Source organism: Salvelinus fontinalis, chromosome 19, assembly GCF_029448725.1.
Source record: "Salvelinus fontinalis isolate EN_2023a chromosome 19, ASM2944872v1, whole genome shotgun sequence".
In the NCBI taxonomy this organism is placed as follows: domain Eukaryota; kingdom Metazoa; phylum Chordata; class Actinopteri; order Salmoniformes; family Salmonidae; genus Salvelinus; species Salvelinus fontinalis.
This window is the reverse complement of record NC_074683.1, coordinates 50,252,296-50,277,071: the sequence shown is the minus strand read 5'-3', so window position 1 is coordinate 50,277,071 and position 24,776 is coordinate 50,252,296. Positions and strand designations below refer to the sequence as shown.

The window sequence follows — 24,776 nt, the reverse complement described above, 5'->3', positions numbered from 1 at the left end:
GTGTGTACTATATAATCAGACTGTTGGTGTGTACTATATAATCAGACTGTTGGTGTGTACTATATAATCAGACTGCTGGTGTGTACTATATAATCAGACTGCTGGTGTGTACTATATAATCAGACTGCTGGTGTGTACTATATAATCAGACTGCTGGTGTGTACTATATAATCAGACTGCTGGTGTGTACTATATAATCAGACTGCTGGTGTGTACTATATAATCAGACTGCTGGTGTGTACTATATAATCAGACTGCTGGTGTGTACTATATAATCAGACTGCTGGTGTGTACTATATAATCAGACTGCTGGTGTGTACTATATAATCAGACTGCTGGTGTGTACTATATAATCAGACTGCTGGTGTGTACTATATAATCAGACTGCTGGTGTGTACTATATAATCAGACTGCTGGTGTGTACTATATAATCAGACTGCTGGTGTGTACTATATAATCAGACTGCTGGTGTGTACTATATAATCAGACTGCTGGTGTGTACTATATAATCAGACTGTTGGTGTGTACTATATAATCAGACTGCTGGTGTGTACTATATAATCAGACTGCTGGTGTGTACTATATAATCAGACTGCTGGTGTGTACTATATAATCAGACTGCTGGTGTGTACTATATAATCAGACTGCTGGTGTGTACTATATAATCAGACTGTTGGTGTGTACTATATAATCAGACTGCTGGTGTGTACTATATAATCAGACTGTTGGTGTGTACTATATAATCAGACTGCTGGTGTGTACTATATAATCAGACTGTTGGTGTGTACTATATAATCAGACTGTTGGTGTGTACTATATAATCAGACTGCTGGTGTGTACTATATAATCAGACTGCTGGTGTGTACTATATAATCAGACTGCTGGTGTGTACTATATAATCAGACTGCTGGTGTGTACTATATAATCAGACTGCTGGTGTGTACTATATAATCAGACTGCTGGTGTGTACTATATAATCAGACTGCTGGTGTGTACTATATAATCAGACTGCTGGTGTGTACTATATAATCAGACTGCTGGTGTGTACTATATAATCAGACTGCTGGTGTGTACTATATAATCAGACTGCTGGTGTGTACTATATAATCAGACTGCTGGTGTGTACTATATAATCAGACTGCTGGTGTGTACTATATAATCAGACTGCTGGTGTGTACTATATAATCAGACTGCTGGTGTGTACTATATAATCAGACTGTTGGTGTGTACTATATAATCAGACTGCTGGTGTGTACTATATAATCAGACTGTTGGTGTGTACTATATAATCAGACTGCTGGTGTGTACTATATAATCAGACTGCTGGTGTGTACTATATAATCAGACTGCTGGTGTGTACTATATAATCAGACTGCTGGTGTGTACTATATAATCAGACTGCTGGTGTGTACTATATAATCAGACTGTTGGTGTGTACTATATAATCAGACTGCTGGTGTGTACTATATAATCAGACTGCTGGTGTGTACTATATAATCAGACTGCTGGTGTGTACTATATAATCAGACTGCTGGTGTGTACTATATAATCAGACTGCTGGTGTGTACTATATAATCAGACTGCTGGTGTGTACTATATAATCAGACTGCTGGTGTGTACTATATAATCAGACTGTTGGTGTGTACTATATAATCAGACTGCTGGTGTGTACTATATAATCAGACTGCTGGTGTGTACTATATAATCAGACTGCTGGTGTGTACTATATAATCAGACTGCTGGTGTGTACTATATAATCAGACTGCTGGTGTGTACTATATAATCAGACTGCTGGTGTGTACTATATAATCAGACTGCTGGTGTGTACTATATAATCAGACTGCTGGTGTGTACTATATAATCAGACTGTTGGTGTGTACTATATAATCAGACTGTTGGTGTGTACTATATAATCAGACTGTTGGTGTGTACTATATAATCAGACTGTTGGTGTGTACTATATAATCAGACTGCTGGTGTGTACTATATAATCAGACTGCTGGTGTGTACTATATAATCAGACTGCTGGTGTGTACTATATAATCAGACTGCTGGTGTGTACTATATAATCAGACTGCTGGTGTGTACTATATAATCAGACTGCTGGTGTGTACTATATAATCAGACTGCTGGTGTGTACTATATAATCAGACTGCTGGTGTGTACTATATAATCAGACTGCTGGTGTGTACTATATAATCAGACTGCTGGTGTGTACTATATAATCAGACTGTTGGTGTGTACTATATAATCAGACTGCTGGTGTGTACTATATAATCAGACTGCTGGTGTGTACTATATAATCAGACTGTTGGTGTGTACTATATAATCAGACTGCTGGTGTGTACTATATAATCAGACTGTTGGTGTGTACTATATAATCAGACTGCTGGTGTGTACTATATAATCAGACTGTTGGTGTGTACTATATAATCAGACTGTTGGTGTGTACTATATAATCAGACTGCTGGTGTGTACTATATAATCAGACTGTTGGTGTGTACTATATAATCAGACTGCTGGTGTGTACTATATAATCAGACTGCTGGTGTGTACTATATAATCAGACTGCTGGTGTGTACTATATAATCAGACTGCTGGTGTGTACTATATAATCAGACTGCTGGTGTGTACTATATAATCAGACTGCTGGTGTGTACTATATAATCAGACTGTTGGTGTGTACTATATAATCAGACTGCTGGTGTGTACTATATAATCAGACTGCTGGTGTGTACTATATAATCAGACTGCTGGTGTGTACTATATAATCAGACTGCTGGTGTGTACTATATAATCAGACTGCTGGTGTGTACTATATAATCAGACTGCTGGTGTGTACTATATAATCAGACTGCTGGTGTGTACTATATAATCAGACTGCTGGTGTGTACTATATAATCAGACTGCTGGTGTGTACTATATAATCAGACTGCTGGTGTGTACTATATAATCAGACTGCTGGTGTGTACTATATAATCAGACTGTTGGTGTGTACTATATAATCAGACTGCTGGTGTGTACTATATAATCAGACTGCTGGTGTGTACTATATAATCAGACTGCTGGTGTGTACTATATAATCAGACTGTTGGTGTGTACTATATAATCAGACTGTTGGTGTGTACTATATAATCAGACTGTTGGTGTGTACTATATAATCAGACTGTTGGTGTGTACTATATAATCAGACTGCTGGTGTGTACTATATAATCAGACTGCTGGTGTGTACTATATAATCAGACTGCTGGTGTGTACTATATAATCAGACTGTTGGTGTGTACTATATAATCAGACTGCTGGTGTGTACTATATAATCAGACTGCTGGTGTGTACTATATAATCAGACTGTTGGTGTGTACTATATAATCAGACTGCTGGTGTGTACTATATAATCAGACTGCTGGTGTGTACTATATAATCAGACTGCTGGTGTGTACTATATAATCAGACTGTTGGTGTGTACTATATAATCAGACTGCTGGTGTGTACTATATAATCAGACTGCTGGTGTGTACTATATAATCAGACTGCTGGTGTGTACTATATAATCAGACTGCTGGTGTGTACTATATAATCAGACTGCTGGTGTGTACTATATAATCAGACTGCTGGTGTGTACTATATAATCAGACTGCTGGTGTGTACTATATAATCAGACTGCTGGTGTGTACTATATAATCAGACTGCTGGTGTGTACTATATAATCAGACTGCTGGTGTGTACTATATAATCAGACTGTTGGTGTGTACTATATAATCAGACTGCTGGTGTGTACTATATAATCAGACTGCTGGTGTGTACTATATAATCAGACTGCTGGTGTGTACTATATAATCAGACTGCTGGTGTGTACTATATAATCAGACTGTTGGTGTGTACTATATAATCAGACTGCTGGTGTGTACTATATAATCAGACTGCTGGTGTGTACTATATAATCAGACTGTTGGTGTGTACTATATAATCAGACTGTTGGTGTGTACTATATAATCAGACTGTTGGTGTGTACTATATAATCAGACTGTTGGTGTGTACTATATAATCAGACCGCTGGTGTGTACTATATAATCAGACCGCTGGTGTGTACTATATAATCAGACTGCTGGTGTGTACTATATAATCAGACTGTTGGTGTGTACTATATAATCAGACTGCTGGTGTGTACTATATAATCAGACTGCTGGTGTGTACTATATAATCAGACTGTTGGTGTGTACTATATAATCAGACTGCTGGTGTGTACTATATAATCAGACTGCTGGTGTGTACTATATAATCAGACTGCTGGTGTGTACTATATAATCAGACTGCTGGTGTGTACTATATAATCAGACTGCTGGTGTGTACTATATAATCAGACTGCTGGTGTGTACTATATAATCAGACTGCTGGTGTGTACTATATAATCAGACTGCTGGTGTGTACTATATAATCAGACTGCTGGTGTGTACTATATAATCAGACTGCTGGTGTGTACTATATAATCAGACTGCTGGTGTGTACTATATAATCAGACTGCTGGTGTGTACTATATAATCAGACTGTTGGTGTGTACTATATAATCAGACTGCTGGTGTGTACTATATAATCAGACTGTTGGTGTGTACTATATAATCAGACTGCTGGTGTGTACTATAAAATCAGACTGCTGGTGTGTACTATATAATCAGACTGTTGGTGTGTACTATATAATCAGACTGTTGGTGTGTACTATATAATCAGACTGCCGGTGTGTACTATATAATCAGACTGTTGGTGTGTACTATATAATCAGACTGTTGGTGTGTACTATATAATCAGACTGCTGGTGTGTACTATATAATCAGACTGCTAGTGTGTACTATATAATCAGACTGCTAGTGTGTACTATATAATCAGACTGCTGGTGTGTACTATATAATCAGACTGCTGGTGTGTACTATATAATCAGACTGCTGGTGTGTACTATATAATCAGACTGCTGGTGTGTACTATATAATCAGACTGCTGGTGTGTACTATATAATCAGACTGCTGGTGTGTACTATGTAATCAGACTGTTGGTGTGTACTATACAATCAGACTGTTGGTGTGTACTATATAATCAGACTGTTGGTGTGTACTATATCATCAGACTGCTGGTGTGTACTATATAATCAGACTGTTGGTGTGTACTATATAATCAGACTGCTGGTGTGTACTATATAATCAGACTGTTGGTGTGTACTACATAATCAGACTGCTGGTGTGTACTATATAATCAGACTGTTGGTGTGTACTATATAATCAGACTGTTGGTGTGTACTATATAATCAGACTGTTGGTGTGTACTATATAATCAGACTGTTGGTGTGTACTATATAATCAGACTGTTGGTGTGTACTATATAATCAGACTGTTGGTGTGTACTATATAATCAGACTGGTGGTGTGTACTATATAATCAGACTGGTGGTGTGTACTATATAATCAGACTGGTGGTGTGTACTATATAATCAGACTGTTGGTGTGTACTATATAATCAGACTGTTGGTGTGTACTATATCATCAGACTGCTGGTGTGTACTATATAATCAGACTGTTGGTGTGTACTATATAATCAGACTGCTGGTGTGTACTATATAATCAGACTGTTGGTGTGTACTACATAATCAGACTGCTGGTGTGTACTATATAATCAGACTGTTGGTGTGTACTATATAATCAGACTGTTGGTGTGTACTATATAATCAGACTGTTGGTGTGTACTATATAATCAGACTGTTGGTGTGTACTATATAATCAGACTGTTGGTGTGTACTATATAATCAGACTGTTGGTGTGTACTATATAATCAGACTGGTGGTGTGTACTATATAATCAGACTGGTGGTGTGTACTATATAATCAGACTGGTGGTGTGTACTATATAATCAGACTGTTGGTGTGTACTATATAATCAGACTGTTGGTGTGTACTATATAATCAGACTGGTGGTGTGTACTATATAATCAGACTTTTGGTGTGTACTATATAATCAAACTGTTGGTGTGTACTATATAATCAGACTGTTGGTGTGTACTATATAATCAGACTGTTGGTGTGTACTATATAATCAGACTGTTGGTGTGTACTATATAATCAGACTGCTGGTGTGTACTATATAATCAGACTGCTGGTGTGTACTATATAATCAGACTGCTGGTGTGTACTATATAATCAGACTAATGAACACATTGTTGCTCAGTGTGTCAGGGATAATGAACACATTGTTGCTCGGTGTGTCAGGGATAATGAACACATTGTTGCTCAGTGTGTCAGGGATAATGAACACATTGTTGCTCAGTGTGTCAGGGATAATGAACACATTGTTGCTCAGTGTGTCAGGGATAATGAACACATTGTTGCTCAGTGTGTCAGGGATAATGAATACATTGTTGCTCAGTGTGTCGGGGATAATGAACACATTGTTGCTCAGTGTGTCAGGGATAATGAACACATTGTTGCTCAGTGTGTCAGGGATAATGAACACATTGTTGCTCAGTGTGTCGGGGATAATGAACACATTGTTGCTCAGTGTGTCGGGGATAATGAACACATTGTTCCTCAGTGTTCGGGGATAATGAACACATTGTTCCTCAGTGTGTCGGGGATAATGAACACATTGTTGCTCAGTGTGTCGGGGATAATGAACACATTGTTGCTCAGTGTGTCGGGGATAATGAACACATTGTTGCTCAGTGTGTCGGGGATAATGAACACATTGTTGCTCAGTGTGTCGGGGATAATGAACACATTGTTGCTCAGTGTGTCGGGGATAATGAACACATTGTTGCTCAGTGTGTCGGGGATAATGAACACATTGTTGCTCAGTGTGTCGGGGATAATGAACACATTGTTGCTCAGTGTGTCGGGGATAATGAACACATTGTTGCTCAGTGTGTCAGGGATAATGAACACATTGAATACTGACTAACGTTATGAAAGACTCATTGGGCTCCAGCAACATGTCCTCTCCCGCTCCAGACCTTTCGGCACAAATGACACAGCGTTTTGTGTGTGTGTGAGTTGGCACTGTGTGGCGGCGTGTCCCTTACGGCAGTCGCTACCTGCCCGCCTCTCCTCTCCCTGTGCCCTCCTCTCTTCTCCCTGTGCCCGCCTTTCCTCTCCCTGTGCCCTCCTCTCCCTGTGCCCTCCTCTCTTCTCCCTGTGCCCGCCTCTCCTCTCCCTGTGCCCTCCTCTCCTCTCCCTGTGCCCTCCTCTCCTCTCCCTGTGCCCGCCTCTCCTCTCCCTGTGCCCGCCTCTCCTCTCCCTGTGCCCTCCTCTCCCTGTGCCTGCCCACCTCTCCCCCTCTCCTCTTCTCCCTCCAGTCAGTCCCCACAGCTGTAGAACAGAGCTGTGCCTGACCTGGTCTCTGGCTCAGCTGGTAATCTTAAACTCCTGAGAAGAAGGAAGTGATCTTTGGCAAAGACCCAGGCAGGACCAGACCCAGGCAGGACCAGACCCAGGCAGGACCAGACCCAGGCAGGACCAGACCCAGGCAGGACCAGACCCAGGCAGGACCAGACCCAGGCAGGACCAGACCCAGGCACCTGTGTTCAAATACTACTCAACATGTTACTTTCAGTGTTTTCTCTCTCTTTCCCCAGACCCCCAGTGCCTGGGCAGAGGAGTTTGTGGAGAAGAGGAGGGCTTCTCACCAACGTTCAGCCTCCTGGGGAAGCTCTGACCAACTGAAAGAGGTATGCACTCCTCCCCTGCTCCTCCCCTTCCCCCAGCCCTCTACACCCCTCCACCCCTTCCCCCAGCCCTCTACACCCCTCTAGCCCCCCCCCAGCCCTCTACACCCCTCCATCTCTTCCCCCAGCCCTCTACACCCCTCTACCCCTTCCCCCAGCCCTCTACACTCCTCCATCTCTTCCCCCAGCCCTCTACACCCCTCCATCTCTTCCCCCAGCCCTCTACACCCCTCCATCTCTTCCCCCAGCCCTCTACACCCCTCCATCCCTCCCCCCAGCCCTCTACACTCCTCCATCTCTTCCCCCAGCCCTCTACACCCCTCCACCCCTTCCCCCAGCCCTCTACACCCCTCCATCCCTCCCCCCAGCCCTCTACACCCCTCCATCTCTTCCCCCAGCCCTCTACACCCCTCCACCCCTTCCCCCAGCCCTCTACACCCCTCCACCCCTTCCCCCAGCCCTCTACACTCCTCCATCCCTTCCCCCAGCCCTCTACACCCCTCCACCCCTTCCCCCAGCCCTCTACACCCCTCCACCCCTTCCACCAGCCCTCTACACCCCTTCCCCAGCCCTCTACACCCCTCCACCCCTTCCCCCAGCCCTCTACACCCCTCCATCCCTCCCCCCAGCCCTCTACACTCCTCCATCTCTTCCCCCAGCCCTCTACACCCCTCCACCCCTTCCCCCAGCCCTCTACACCCCTCCATCCCTCCCCCCAGCCCTCTACACCCCTCCATCTCTTCCCCCAGCCCTCTACACCCCTCCACCCCTTCCACCAGCCCTCTACACCCCTCCACCCCTTCCCCCAGCCCTCTACACCCCTCTACCCCTTCCCCCAGCCCTCTACACCCCTCCATCCCTTCCACCAGCCCTCTACACCCCTCCACCCCTTCCACCAGCCCTCTACACCCCTCCATCTCTTCCCCCAGCCCTCTACACCCCTTCACCCCTTCCCCCAGCCCTCTACACCCCTCCATACCCTTCCCCCAGCCCTCTACACTCCTCCACCCCTTCCCCCAGCCCTCTACACCCCTCCACCCCTTCCCCCAGCCCTCTACACCCCTCCATCCGCTTGCCCCCTACACCCCTCCACCCCTCTCCACCCCTTCCCCTTCCCCTAGCCCCCTACACCCCTCCATCCCCTTCCCCCAGCCCTCTACACCCCTCCACCCCTTCCCCCAGCCCTCTACACTCCTCCACCCCTTCCCCCAGCCCTCTACACTCCTCCACCCCTTCCCCCAGCCCTCTACACCCCTCCACCCCTTCCCCCAGCCCCCTACACCCCTCCACCCCTTTACACCCCTCCATCCCCTTCCCCCAGCCCCCTACACCCCTCCACCCCTCTACACCCCTCCACCCCTTCCCCCAGCCCCCTACACCCCTCCATCCCCTTCCCCCAGCCCTCTACACCCCTCCACCCCTTCCCCCAGCCCTCTACACTCCTCCACCCCTTCCCCCAGCCCTCTACACTCCTCCACCCCTTCCCCCAGCCCTCTACACCCCTCCACCCCTTCCCCCAGCCCTCTACACTCCTCCACCCCTTCCCCCAGCCCTCTACACCCCTCCACCCCTTCCCCCAGCCCTCTACACCCCTCCATCCGCTTGCCCCCTACACCCCTCCACCCCTTTACACCCCTCCATCCCCTTCCCCCAGCCCTCTACACTCCTCCACCCCTTCCCCCAGCCCTCTACACCCCTTCACCCCTTCCCCCAGCCCTCTACACCCCTCCATACCCTTCCCCCAGCCCTCTACACTCCTCCACCCCTTCCCCCAGCCCTCTACACTCCTCCACCCCTTCCCCCAGCCCTCTACACCCCTCCTCCCCTTCCCCCAGCCCTCTACACCCCTCCACCCCTTCCCCCAGCCCTCTACACCCCTCCACCTTTTCCCCCAGCCCTCTACACCCCTCCACCCCTTTACACCCCTCCACCCCTTCCCCCAGCCCTCTACACCCCTCCATCTCTTCCCCCAGCCCTTTACACCCCTCCACCCCTTCCCCCAGCCCTCTACACCCCTCCATCTCTTCCCCCAGCCCTCTACACCCCTCCACCCCTTCCCCCAGCCCTCTACACCCCTCCATCCGCTTGCCCCCTACACCCCTCCACCCCTTTACACCCCTCCATCCCCTTCCCCTAGCCCCCTACACCCCTCCATCCCCTTCCCCCAGCCCTCTACACCCCTCCACCCCTTCCCCCAGCCCTCTACACTCCTCCACCCCTTCCCCCAGCCCTCTACACCCCTTCACCCCTTCCCCCAGCCCTCTACACCCCTCCATACCCTTCCCCCAGCCCTCTACACTCCTCCACCCCTTCCCCCAGCCCTCTACACTCCTCCACCCCTTCCCCCAGCCCTCTACACCCCTCCTCCCCTTCCCCCAGCCCTCTACACCCCTCCACCCCTTCCCCCAGCCCTCTACACCCCTCCACCTTTTCCCCCAGCCCTCTACACCCCTCCACCCCTTTACACCCCTCCATCCCCTTCCCCCAGCCCTCTACACCCCTCCATCTCTTCCCCCAGCCCTTTACACCCCTCCACCCCTTCCCCCAGCCCTCTACACCCCTCCATCTCTTCCCCCAGCCCTCTACACCCCTCCATCCCTTCCCCCAGCCCTCTACACCCCTCCATCTCTTCCCCCAGCCCTTTACACCCCTCCACCCCTTCCCCCAGCCCTCTACACCCCTCCATCTCTTCCCCCAGCCCTCTACACCCCTCCATCCCTTCCCCCAGCCCTCTACACTCCTCCATCTCTTCCCCCAGCCCTCTACACCCCTCCACCCCTTCCCCCAGCCCTCTACACCCCTCCATCTCTTCCCCCAGCCCTCTACACCCCTCCATCTCTTCCCCCAGCCCTCTACACCCCTCCATCCCTTCCCCAAGCCCTCTACACCCCTCCATCTCTTCCCCCAGCCCTCTAAACCCCTCCATCCCCTTCCCCCAGCCCTCTACACCCCTCCATCCCCTTCCCCCAGCCCTCTACACTCCTCCACCCCTTCCCCCAGCCCTCTACACTCCTCCACCCCTTCCCCCAGCCCTCTACACCCCTCCTCCCCTTCCCCCAGCCCTCTACACCCCTCCACCCCTTCCCCCAGCCCTCTACACCCCTCCACCTTTTCCCCCAGCCCTCTACACCCCTCCACCCCTTTACACCCCTCCACCCCTTCCCCCAGCCCTCTACACCCCTCCATCTCTTCCCCCAGCCCTTTACACCCCTCCACCCCTTCCCCCAGCCCTCTACACCCCTCCATCTCTTCCCCCAGCCCTCTACACTCCTTCACCCCTTCCCCCAGCCCTCTACACCCCTCCACCCCTTCCCCCAGCCCTCTACACCCCTCCACCCCTTCCACCAGCCCTCTACACCCCTTCCCCAGCCCTCTACACCCCTCCATCTCTTCCCCCAGCCCTCTACACCTCTCCACCCCTTCCCCCAGCCCTCTACACCCCTCCATCTCTTCCCCCAGCCATCTACACCCCTCCACCCCTTCCCCCAGCCCTCTACACCCCTCCATCTCTTCCCCCAGCCCTCTACACCCCTCCACCCCTTCCCCCAGCCCTCTACACTCCTCCACCCCTTCCCCCAGCCCTCTACACTCCTCCACCCCTTCCCCAGCCCTCTACACCCCTCCATCTCTTCCCCCAGCCCTCTAAACCCCTCCATCCCCTTCCCCCAGCCCTCTACACCCCTCCACCCCTTCCCCCAGCCCTCTACACCCCTCCACCCCTTCCCCCAGCCCTCTACACCCCTCCACCCCTTCCCCCAGCCCTCTACACCCCTCCATCTCTTCCCCCAGCCCTCTACACCCCTCCACCCCTTCCCACAGCCCTCTACACCCCTCCACCCCTTCCCCCAGCCCTCTACACCCCTCCACCCCTTCCCCCAGCCCTCTACACCCCTCCACCCCTTCCACCAGCCCTCTACACTCCTCCACCCCTTCCCCCAGCCCTCTACACCCCTCCATACCCTTCCCCCAGCCCTGTACACTCCTCCATCTCTTCCCCCAGCCCTCTACACCCCTCCATCTCTTCCCCCAGCCCTCTACACCCCTCCATACCCTTCCCCCAGCCCTCTACACCCCTCCACCCCTTCCCCCAGCCCTCTACACTCCTCCACCCCTTCCCCCAGCCCTCTACACTCCTCCACCCCTTCCCCAGCCCTCTACACCCCTCCATCTCTTCCCCCAGCCCTCTAAACCCCTCCATCCCCTTCCCCCAGCCCTCTACACCCCTCCACCCCTTCCCCCAGCCCTCTACACCCCTCCACCCCTTCCCCCAGCCCTCTACACCCCTCCATCTCTTCCCCCAGCCCTCTACACCCCTCCATCTCTTCCCCCAGCCCTCTACACTCCTCCACCCCTTCCCCCAGCCCTCTACACTCCTCCACCCCTTCCCACAGCCCTCTACACCCCTCCACCCCTTCCCCCAGCCCTCTACACCCCTCCACCCCTTCCCCCAGCCCTCTACACCCCTCCACCCCTTCCCCCAGCCCTCTACACCCCTCCACCCCTTCCCCCAGCCCTCTACACCCCTCCACCCCTTCCCCCAGCCCTCTATACCCCTCCACCCCTTCCCACAGCCCTCTACACCCCTCCATCCCTTCCCACAGCCCTCTACACTCCTCCACCCCTTCCCCCACCCATAGTAAATATAACGAAAAACCCTTGAATGAGTAGATGTTCTCAAATATTTTTGCTGTTTGTTCTTTGTTGTAGGGCCATAAAGATTGAAGAAGTGGTTTCCCTATACATCGCTGTGATTTATCATGAGGTTAACACTGGTGTGTGGCTGGGTCAGGGTAGTGGTGGCTGGGTCAGGGTAGAGGTGGCTGGGTCAGGGTAGAGGTGTGTGGCTGGGTCAGGGTAGTGGTGGCTGGGTCAGGGTAGTGGTGGCTGGGTCAGGGTAGAGGTGTCTGGGTCAGGGTAGAGGTGGCTGGGTCAGGGTAGAGGTGGCTGGGTCAGGGTAGTGGTGTGGCTGGGTCAGGGTAGAGGTGTGTGGCTGGGTCAGGGTAGAGGTGTGTGGCTGGGTCAGGGTAGTGGTGTGTGGCTGGGTCAGGGTAGTGGTGTGTGGCTGGGTCAGGGTAGTGGTGTGTGGCTGGGTCAGGGTAGAGGTGTGTGGCTGGGTCAGGGTAGTGGTGTGTGGCTGGGTCAGGGTAGTGGTGTGTGGCTGGGTAGAGGTGTGTGGCTGGGTCAGGGTAGTGGTGTGTGGCTGGGTCAGGGTAGTGGTGTGTGGCTGGGTCAGGGTAGTGGTGTGTGGCTGGGTCAGGGTAGAGGTGTGTGGCTGGGTCAGGGTAGTGGTGTGTGGCTGGGTCAGGGTAGAGGTGTGTGGCTGGGTCAGGGTAGAGGTGTGTGGCTGGGTCAGGGTAGTGGTGTGTGGCTGGGTCAGGGTAGAGGTGTGTGGCTGGGTCAGGGTAGTGGTGTGTGGCTGGGTCAGGGTAGAGGTGTGTGGCTGGGTCAGGGTAGAGGTGTGTGGCTGGGTCAGGGTAGAGGTGTGTGGCTGGGTCAGGGTAGAGGTGTGTGGCTGGGTCAGGGTAGTGGTGTGTGGCTGGGTCAGGGTAGAGGTGTGTGGCTGGGTCAGGGTAGTGGTGTGTGGCTGGGTCAGGGTAGAGGTGTGTGGCTGGGTAGAGGTGTGTGGCTGGGTCAGGGTAGAGGTGTGTGGCTGGGTCAGGGTAGAGGTGTGTGGCTGGGTCGGGGTAGAGGTGAGTGGCTGGGTCGGGGTAGAGGTGTGTGGCTGGGTAGTGGTGTGTGGCTGGGTCAGGGTAGTGGTGTGTGGCTGGGTCAGGGTAGAGGTGTGTGGCTGGGTAGTGGTGTGTGGCTGGGTCAGGGTAGAGGTGTGTGGCTGGGTAGTGGTGTGTGGCTGGGTCAGGGTAGAGGTGTGTGGCTGGGTAGTGGTGTGTGGCTGGGTCAGGGTAGTGGTGTGTGGCTGGGTCAGGTTAGAGGTGTGTGGCTGGGTCAGGGTAGAGGTGTGTGGCTGGGGGAGGGACGGTTGTGTGGCGTCAGTGTAAAGTATAATCACACAGGAATGCGCTGAAGCACTGAAGACATGTCTGCATGGAGTCAGGGAGATTACTTATTCTAGTCCAATTACACAGGAACAGAAACTGTAATATCCTGTCGGGCCTCGTTTCCCAGTTTACTGCACCTGTCTATGTAGCGGGTTGTCTATTGTATCAATGTGGCTTGTCACTCACTGTCACTGTCTAGGTGCACGATATTACGTACATCCACTGGGCAGAAGTTATATACGCCAAGAGGAACAAATAGCACTATGCATGTAATGAAATGGTCCATCCGTGAAATAGGGGAACCTTTATCAGTGTTTCCTGGTTCAGGTATGGTCATTGGAAAAGTATATTTTGGAGCTCTTCTTCCCTCTCCTCCTCCTGACCCGTCTCATCTCTCTGTTGTCTTTCTCCAGATTGCCAAACTGAGGCAGCAGCTCCAGCGGAGTAAGCACAGCAGCCGTCACCACAGAGACAAGGAACGCAAATCACCATTCAATGGGAACCATGCTGCTCTCCCGCAGGTGTGAGCAGGGCGAGGCGAGGGACCCATAAAGCCACGGAGAATAGATAGAAATGGTCTAGGCCTGATTCAACTGCTGCAATTGGGATTATTTACATGACATCTAGATCTCCACTGTTACAAAAGGACTCAAAGCAGATTCAGATTTACATTCAGATTTAGATTCAGATTTACATTCAGATTTAGATTTATATTCAAATTCAGATTTAGATTTATATTGATTCAGGTTTAGATTCAGGTTTAGATTCAGGTTTAGATTCAGATTCAGATTTAAATTCAGGTTCAGATTCAGGTTTAGATTTAGATTCAGGTTTAGATTTAGGTTTAGATTTAGATTCAGGTTTAGATTCAGGTTTAGATTCAGATTCAGATTTAAATTCAGGTTCAGATTCAGGTTTAGGTTCAGATTAAGATTTAGATTCAGATTCAGATTTAGATTCAGGTTCAGATTTAGATTCAGGTTTAGATTCAGGTTTAGATTCAGATTTAAATTCAGGTTTAGATTCAGATTTAGATTTAGATTCAGATTTAGATTCAGGTTTAGATTCAGATTTAGATTCAGATTTAGATTCAGGTTTAGATTTAGATTTTGATTGAGATTCAGGTTTAGATTCAGGTTTAGATTTAGGTTTAGATTCAGGTTTAGATTCAGGTTTCGATTCAGGTTTAGATTCAGATTTAGATTCAGATTTAGATTTAGATTCCCATTGGCGTAATAGTTGCAGATGAACTTGAACATGCTTGTTTAAAGGTCAAAGCCTTCCTCTTTCAGTAAACGGTGTTACTGGCGTTAAGCTTTCACTTGTGGAGCTCTGGAGATGCCACCTGCTAAGAGGCGTATAGTCAGTGGGGAGAGCAAAGAGTTACCTATCTAATAGAACACAGAGTTACCTATCTAATAGAACACAGAGTTACCTATCTAATAGAACACAGAGTTACCTATCTAATAGAACACAGAGTTACCTATCTAATAGAACACTGAGTTACCTATCTAATAGAACACAGAGTTACCTATCTAATAGAACACTGAGTTACCTATCTAATAGAACACAGAGTTACCTATCTAATAGAACACAGAGTTACCTATCTAATAGAACACAGAGTTACCTATCTAATAGAACACTGAGTTACCTATCTAATAGAGATGCCACCTGCTAAGAGGCGTATAGTCAGTGGGGAGAGCAAAGCGTGCCTTGATTTGTGTGTGTGGCAGGGCCTAATGGCTTTAATGCAGGGAAACTGAAATCCGTCTCACCTCATTTCACCGGTGCAACTAGAGGCGAAAAAACTCTAGATCACCTTTGTGGCAAGCAGCACTGAACCATGAATGAGAGCACCAGCTGTTCCGGACGACTGTGTGATTCACGCTCTCTGTAGCCGATGTGAGTAAGATCTTTTAAACAAGTCAACATTTACAAGGCTGCAGGGCCAGACGGATTACCAGGACGCGTACTCAGAGCATGCTCTGACCAGCTGGCAAGTGTCTTCAATGACATTTGCAACCTCTCCCTGTCTGAGTCTGTAATACCTACATGTTTCAAGCAGACCAGCATAGTCCCTGGGTCCAATAACACCAAGGTAACCTGTCTAAATGACTATCGTCCTGTACCACTCACATCTGTAGCCATGAAATCCTTTGAAAGGCTGGTCATGGCTCACATCAACACCATTATCCCAGAAACCCTAGACCTACTCCAATTCACATATCGCCCAAACAGATCCACAGATGATGCAATCTCTATTGCACTCCACACTGCCCTTTCCCACCTGGACAAAAGGAACACCTATGTAAGAATGCTATTCATTGAATACAGCTCAGCGTTCAACACCATAGTGCCCACAAAGCTCATCACTAAGCTAAGGACCTTGGGACTAAACACCTCCCTTTGCAACTGGATCCTGGACTTCCTGACGGGCCGCCCCCAGGTGGTGAGGGTAGACAACAACACCTCCGCTACACTGACCCTCAACACGGGGGCCCCTCAGGGGGATGATTGTGTACTATAGGAAAAGGGTGACCGAGCACGCCCCCCCTGGTACCCCGTGTATATAGCCTGGTAACCGGTGTATATAGCCTGGTACCCAGTGTATATAGCCTGGTACCCCTGTGCATATAGCCTGGTAACCGGTGTATATAGCCTGGTACCCAGTGTATATAGCCTGGTACCCCTGTGTATATAGCCTGGTAACCGGTGTATATAGCCTGGTAACCGGTGTATATAGCCTGGTACCCAGTTTATATAGCCTGGTACCCAGTGTATATAGCCTGGTAACCGGTGTATATAGCCTGGTACCCAGTTTATATAGACTGGTACCCAGTGTATATAGCCTGGTACCCAGTGTATATAGCCTGGTACCCAGTGTATATAGCCTGGTACCCCATGTATATAGCCTGGTACCCCGTGTATATAGCCTGGTACCCCGTGTATATAGCCTGGTACCCCGTGTATATAGCCTGGTACCCCATGTATATAGACAGATTTATCTTCATGAGGGGTGAACTAGCCAGGTGGACAGACCTCTCTACATGAGGGGTGAACTAGCCAGGTGGACAGACCTCTCTACATGAGGGGTGAACTAGCCAGGTGGACAGACCTCTCTACATGAGGGGTGAACTAGCCAGGTGGACAGACCTCTCTACATGAGGGGTGAACTAGCCAGGTGGACAGACCTCTCTACATGAGGGGTGAACTAGCCAGGTGGACAGACCTCTCTACATGAGGGGTGAACTAGCCAGGTGGACAGACCTCTCTACATGAGGGGTGAACTAGCCAGGTGGACAGACCTCTCTACATGAGGGGTGAACTAGCCAGGTGGACAGACCTCTCTACATGAGGGGTGAACTAGCCAGGTGGACAGACCTCTCTCTCTACATGAGGGGTGAACTAGCCAGGTGGACAGACCTCTCTCTCTACATGAGGGGTGAACTAGCCAGGTGGACAGACCTCTCTTCATGAGGGGTGAACTAGCCAGGTGGACAGACCTCTCTCTCTTCATGAGGGGTGAACTAGCCAGGTGGACAGACCTCTCTACATGAGGGGTGAACTAGCCAGGTGGACAGACCTCTCTACATGAGGGGTGAACTAGCCAGGTGGACAGACCTCTCTACATGAGGGGTGAACTAGCCAGGTGGACAGACCTCTCTCTCTACATGAGGGGTGAACTAGCCAGGTGGACAGACCTCTCTCTCTACATGAGGGGTAAACTAGCCAGGTGGACAGACCTCTCTCTCTACATGAGGGGTGAACTAGCCAGGTGGACAGACCTCTCTCTCTACATGAGGGGTGAACTAGCCAGGTGAACAGACCTCTCTCTCTACATGAGGGGTGAACTAGCCAGGTGGACAGACCTCTCTACATGAGGGGTGAACTAGCCAGGTGGACAGACCTCTCTACATGAGGGGTGAACTAGCCAGGTGGACAGACCTCTCTCTCTACATGAGGGGTGAACTAGCCAGGTGGACAGACCTCTCTACATGAGGGGTGAACTAGCCAGGTGGACAGACCTCTCTACATGAGGGGTGAACTAGCCAGGTGGACAGACCTCTCTACATGAGGGGTGAACTAGCCAGGTGGACAGACCTCTCTACATGAGGGGTGAACTAGCCAGGTGGACAGACCTCTCTACATGAGGGGTGAACTAGCCAGGTGGACAGACCTCTCTACATGAGGGGTGAACTAGCCAGGTGGACAGACCTCTCTACATGAGGGGTGAACTAGCCAGGTGGACAGACCTCTCTACATGAGGGGTGAACTAGCCAGGTGGACAGACCTCTCTACATGAGGGGTGAACTAGCCAGGTGGACAGACCTCTCTACATGAGGGGTGAACTAGCCAGGTGGACAGACCTCTCTACATGAGGGGTGAACTAGCCAGGTGGACAGACCTCTCTCTCTACATGAGGGGTGAACTAGCCAGGTGGACAGACCTCTCTCTCTACATGAGGGGTGAACTAGCCAGGTGGACAGACCTCTCTTCATGAGGGGTGAACTAGCCAGGTGGACAGACCTCTCTCTCTTCATGAGGGGTGAACTAGCCAGGTGGACAGACCTCTCTACATGAGGGGTGAACTAGCCAGGTGGACAGACCTCTCTCTCTACATGAGGGGTGAACTAGCCAGGTGGACAGACCTCTCTCTCTACATGAGGGGTAAACTAGCCAGGTGGACAGACCTCTCTCTCTACATGAGGGGTGAACTAGCCAGGTGGACAGACCTCTCTCTCTACATGAGGGGTGAACTAGCCAGGTGAACAGACCTCTCTCTCTACATGAGGGGTGAACTAGCCAGGTGGACAGACCTCTCTACATGAGGGGTGAACTAGCCAGGTGGACAGACCTCTCTACATGAGGGGTGAACTAGCCAGGTGGACAGACCTCTCTCTCTACATGAGGGGTGAACTAGCCAGGTGGACAGACCTCTCTACATGAGGGGTGAACTAGCCAGGTGGACAGACCTCTCTACATGAGGGGTGAACTAGCCAGGTGGACAGACCTCTCTACATGAGGGGTGAACTAGCCAGGTGGACAGACCTCTCTACATGAGGGGTGAACTAGCCAGGTGGACAGACCTCTCTCTCTACATGAGGGGTGAACTAGCCAGGTGGACAGACCTCTCTACATGAGGGGTGAACTAGCCAGGTGGACAGACCTCTCTACATGAGGGGTGAACTAGCCAGGTGGACAGACCTCTCTCTCTACATGAGGGGTGAACTAGCCAGGTGAACAGACCTCTTTACATGAGGGGTGAACTAGCCAGGTGGACAGACCTCTCTCTCTACATGAGGGGTGAACTAGCCAGGTGGACAGACCTCTCTCTCTTCATGAGGGGTGAACTAGCCAGGTGGACAGACCTCTCTACATGAGGGGTGAACTAGCCAGGTGGACAGACCTCTCTTCATGAGGGGTGAACTAGCCAGGTGGACAGACCTCTCTCTCTTCATGAGGGGTGAACTAGCCAGGTGGACAGACCTCTCTACATGAGGGGTGAACTAGCCAGGTGGACAGACCTCTCTCTACATGAGGGGTGAACTAGCCAGGTGGACAGACCTCTCTCTCTACATGAGGGGTGAACTAGCCAGGTGGACAGACCTCTCTCTCTACATGAGGGGTGAACTAGCCAGGTGGACAGACCTCTCTCTCTACATGAGGGGTGAACTAGCCAGGTGTACAGACCTCTCTCTCTACATGAGGGGTGAACTAGCCAGGTGGACAGACCTCTCTCTCTACATGAGGGGTGAACTAGCCAGGTGGACAGACCTCTCTACATGAGGGGTGAACTAGCCAGGTGTACAGACCTCTCTCTCTACATGAGGGGTGAACTAGCCAGGTGGACAGACCTCTCTTCATGAGGGGTGAACTAGCCAGGTGGACAGACCTCTCTCTACATGAGGGGTGAACTAGCCAGGTGGACAGACCTCTCTACATGAGGGGTGAACTAGCCAGGTGGACAGACCTCTCTACATGAGGGGTGAACTAGCCAGGTGGACAGACCTCTCTACATGAGGGGTGAACTAGCCAGGTGGACAGACCTCTCTACATGAGGGGTGAACTAGCCAGGTGGACAGACCTCTCTCTCTACATGAGGGGTGAACTAGCCAGGTGGACAGACCTCTCTCTCTACATGAGGGGTGAACTAGCCAGGTGGACAGACCTCTCTCTCTACATGAGGGGTGAACTAGCCAGGTGGACCTCTCTCTCTACATGAGGGGTGAACTAGCCAGGTGGACAGACCTCTCTCTCTACATGAGGGGTGAACTAGCCAGGTGTACAGACCTCTCTCTCTACATGAGGGGTGAACTAGCCAGGTGGACAGACCTCTCTCTCTACATGAGGGGTAAACTAGCCAGGTGGACAGACCTCTCTACATGAGGGGTGAACTAGCCAGGTGGACAGACCTCTCTCTACATGAGGGGTGAACTAGCCAGGTGGACAGACCTCTCTCTACATGAGGGGTGAACTAGCCAGGTGGACAGACCTCTCTCTCTACATGAGGGGTGAACTAACCAGGTGGACAGACCTCTCTTCATGAGGGGTGAACTAGCCAGGTGGACAGACCTCTCTTCATGAGGGGTGAACTAGCCAGGTGGACAGACCTCTCTCTCTACATGAGGGGTGAACTAGCCAGGTGGACAGACCTCTCTACATGAGGGGTGAACTAGCCAGGTGGACAGACCTCTCTCTCTACATGAGGGGTGAACTAGCCAGGTGAACAGACCTCTCTCTCTACATGAGGGGTGAACTAGCCAGGTGGACAGACCTCTCTACATGAGGGGTGAACTAGCCAGGTGGACAGACCTCTCTACATGAGGGGTGAACTAGCCAGGTGGACAGACCTCTCTACATGAGGGGTGAACTAGCCAGGTGGACAGACCTCTCTACATGAGGGGTGAACTAGCCAGGTGAACAGACCTCTCTACATGAGGGGTGAACTAGCCAGGTGGACAGACCTCTCTACATGAGGGGTGAACTAGCCAGGTGGACAGACCTCTCTACATGAGGGGTGAACTAGCCAGGTGGACAGACCTCTCTACATGAGGGGTGAACTAGCCAGGTGGACAGACCTCTCTACATGAGGGGTGAACTAGCCAGGTGGACAGACCTCTCTTCATGAGGGGTGAACTAGCCAGGTGTACAGACCTCTCTCTCTACATGAGGGGTGAACTAGTCAGGTGTACAGACCTCTCTCTCTACATGAGGGGTGAACTAGCCAGGTGGACAGACCTCTCTACATGAGGGGTGAACTAGCCAGGTGGACAGACCTCTCTTCATGAGGGGTGAACTAGCCAGGTGGACAGACCTCTCTCTCTACATGAGGGGTGAACTAGCCAGGTGAACAGACCTCTCTACATGAGGGGTGAACTAGCCAGGTGGACAGACCTCTCTACATAAGGGGTGAACTAGCCAGGTGGACAGACCTCTCTCTCTACATGAGGGGTGAACTAGCCAGGTGGACAGACCTCTCTCTCTACATGAGGGGTGAACTAGTCAGGTGGACAGACCTCTCTACATGAGGGGTGAACTAGCCAGGTGGACAGACCTCTCTACATGAGGGGTGAACTAGCCAGGTGAACAGTCCTCTCTCTCTACATTAGGGGTGAACTAGCCAGGTGGACAGACCTCTCTCTACATGAGGGGTGAACTAGCCAGGTGGACAGACCTCTCTCTCTACATGAGGGGTGAACTAGCCAGGTGGACAGACCTCTCTCTCTACATGAGGGGTGAACTAGCCAGGTGGACAGACCTCTCTCTCTACATGAGGGGTGAACTAGCCAGGTGGACAGACCTCTCTCTCTACATGAGGGGTGAACTAGCCAGGTGGACAGACCTCTCTACATGAGGGGTGAACTAGCCAGGTGGACAGACCTCTCTACATGAGGGGTGAACTAGCCAGGTGGACAGACCTCTCTACATGAGGGGTGAACTAGCCAGGTGGACAGACCTCTCTACATGAGGGGTGAACTAGCCAGGTGGACAGACCTCTCTACATGAGGGGTGAACTAGCCAGGTGGACAGACCTCTCTCTCTACATGAGGGGTGAACTAGCCAGGTGGACAGACCTCTCTCTCTACATGAGGGGTGAACTAGCCAGGTGGACAGACCTCTCTCTCTACATGAGGGGTGAACTAGCCAGGTGGACAGACCTCTCTACATGAGGGGTGAACTAGCCAGGTGGACAGACCTCTCTCTCTACATGAGGGGTGAACTAGCCAGGTGTACAGACCTCTCTCTCTACATGAGGGGTGAACTAGCCAGGTGGACAGACCTCTCTCTCTACATGAGGGGTAAACTAGCCAGGTGGACAGACCTCTCTACATGAGGGGTGAACTAGCCAGGTGGACAGACCTCTCTCTACATGAGGGGTGAACTAGCCAGGTGGACAGACCTCTCTCTCTACATGAGGGGTGAACTAGCCAGGTGGACAGACCTCTCTTCATGAGGGGTGAACTAGCCAGGTGGACAGACCTCTCTCTACATGAGGGGTGAACTAGCCAGGTGGACAGACCTCTCTCTCTACATGAGGGGTGAACTAGCCAGGTGGACAGACCTCTCTTCATGAGGGGTGAACTAGCCAGGTGGACAGACCTCTCTCTCTACATGAGGGGTGAACTAGCCAGGTGGACAGACCTCTCTACATGAGGGGTGAACTAGCCAGGTGGACAGACCTCTCTCTCTACATGAGGGGTGAACTAGCCAGGTGAACAGACCTCTCTCTCTACATGAGGGGTGAACTAGCCAGGTGGACAGACCTCTCTCTCTACATGAGGGGTGAACTAGCCAGGTGGACAGACCTCTCTACATGAGGGGTGAACTAGCCAGGTGGACAGACCTCTCTACATGAGGGGTGAACTAGCCAGGTGGACAGACCTCTCTACATGAGGGGTGAACTAGCCAGGTGGACAGACCTCTCTACATGAGGGGTGAACTAGCCAGGTGGACAGACCTCTCTTCATGAGGGGTGAACTAGCCAGGTGGACAGACCTCTCTCTCTACATGAGGGGTGAACTAGCCAGGTGAACAGACCTCTCTACATGAGGGGTGAACTAGCCAGGTGGACAGACCTCTCTCTCTACATGAGGGGTGAACTAGCCAGGTGGACAGACCTCTCTCTCTTCATGAGGGGTGAACTAGCCAGGTGGACAGACCTCTCTACATGAGGGGTGAACTAGCCAGGTGGACAGACCTCTCTACATGAGGGGTGAACTAGCCAGGTGGACAGACCTCTCTACATGAGGGGTGAACTAGCCAGGTGGACAGACCTCTCTACATGAGGGGTGAACTAGCCAGGTGGACAGACCTCTCTCTCTACATGAGGGGTGAACTAGCCAGGTGGACAGACCTCTCTCTCTACATGAGGGGTGAACTAGTCAGGTGGACAGACCTCTCTACATGAGGGGTGAACTAGCCAGGTGGACAGACCTCTCTCTCTACATGAGGGGTGAACTAGCCAGGTGGACAGACCTCTCTCTCTTCATGAGGGGTGAACTAGCCAGGTGGACAGACCTCTCTACATGAGGGGTGAACTAGCCAGGTGGACAGACCTCTCTACATGAGGGGTGAACTAGCCAGGTGGACAGACCTCTCTCTCTACATGAGGGGTGAACTAGCCAGGTGGACAGACCTCTCTCTCTACATGAGGGGTGAATTAGCCAGGTGGACAGACCTCTCTACATGAGGGGTGAACTAGCCAGGTGGACAGACCTCTCTACATGAGGGTTGAACTAGCCAGGTGGACAGACCTCTCTCTCTACATGAGGGGTGAACTAGCCAGGTGGACAGACCTCTCTACATGAGGGGTGAACTAGCCAGGTGGACAGACCTCTCTACATGAGGGGTGAACTAGCCAGGTGGACAGACCTCTCTCTCTACATGAGGGGTGAACTAGCCAGGTGGACAGACCTCTCTCTCTACATGAGGGGTGAACTAGCCAGGTGAACAGACCTCTCTCTCTACATGAGGGGTGAACTAGCCAGGTGGACAGACCTCTCTACATGAGGGGTGAACTAGCCAGGTGGACAGACCTCTCTACATGAGGGGTGAACTAGCCAGGTGGACAGACCTCTCTACATGAGGGGTGAACTAGCCAGGTGGACAGACCTCTCTCTACATGAGGGGTGAACTAGCCAGGTGGACAGACCTCTCTTCATGAGGGGTGAACTAGCCAGGTGGACAGACCTCTCTCTCTACATGAGGGGTGAACTAGCCAGGTGAACAGACCTCTCTACATGAGGGGTGAACTAGCCAGGTGGACAGACCTCTCTCTCTTCATGAGGGGTGAACTAGCCAGGTGGACAGACCTCTCTACATGAGGGGTGAACTAGCCAGGTGGACAGACCTCTCTACATGAGGGGTGAACTAGCCAGGTGGACAGACCTCTCTCTCTACATGAGGGGTGAACTAGCCAGGTGGACAGACCTCTCTCTCTACATGAGGGGTGAACTAGCCAGGTGGACAGACCTCTCTACATGAGGGGTGAACTAGCCAGGTGGACAGACCTCTCTACATGAGGGGTGAACTAGTCAGGTGGACAGACCTCTCTACATGAGGGGTGAACTAGTCAGGTGGACAGACCTCTCTACATGAGGGGTGAACTAGCCAGGTGGACAGACCTCTCTACATGAGGGGTGAACTAGCCAGGTGAACAGTCCTCTCTCTCTACATTAGGGGTGAACATTCCAGGTGGACAGACCTCTCTCTACATGAGGGGTGAACTAGCCAGGTGGACAGACCTCTCTCTCTACATGAGGGGTGAACTAGCCAGGTGGACAGACCTCTCTCTGTACATGAGGGGTGAACTAGCCAGGTGGACAGACCTCTCTACATGAGGGGTGAACTAGCCAGGTGGACAGACCTCTCTACATGAGGGGTGAACTAGCCAGGTGGACAGACCTCTCTACATGAGGGGTGAACTTGCCAGGTGGACAGACCTCTCTCTCTACATGAGGGGTGAACTAGCCAGGTGGACAGACCTCTCTACATGAGGGGTGAACTAGCCAGGTGGACAGTCTCTCTCTCTACATGAGGGGTGAACTAGCCAGGTGGACAGACCTCTCTCTCTACATGAGGG

General features: G+C 51.3%; 1 protein-coding gene across 1 annotated transcript in view; it reads left to right on the top strand.

Annotated features, from left to right (window-relative positions):
• Nucleotides 1–24,776, top strand: part of fam117bb (family with sequence similarity 117 member Bb) — a 198,547-nt gene that overhangs the window by 133,652 nt on the left and 40,119 nt on the right. The window contains exons 3-4 of the mRNA XM_055871899.1: nucleotides 7,608–7,700; nucleotides 14,107–14,214. Of these exons, the coding sequence (XP_055727874.1) occupies nucleotides 7,608–7,700; nucleotides 14,107–14,214 (201 nt within the window). The remainder of the gene's footprint in view (nucleotides 1–7,607; nucleotides 7,701–14,106; nucleotides 14,215–24,776) is intronic.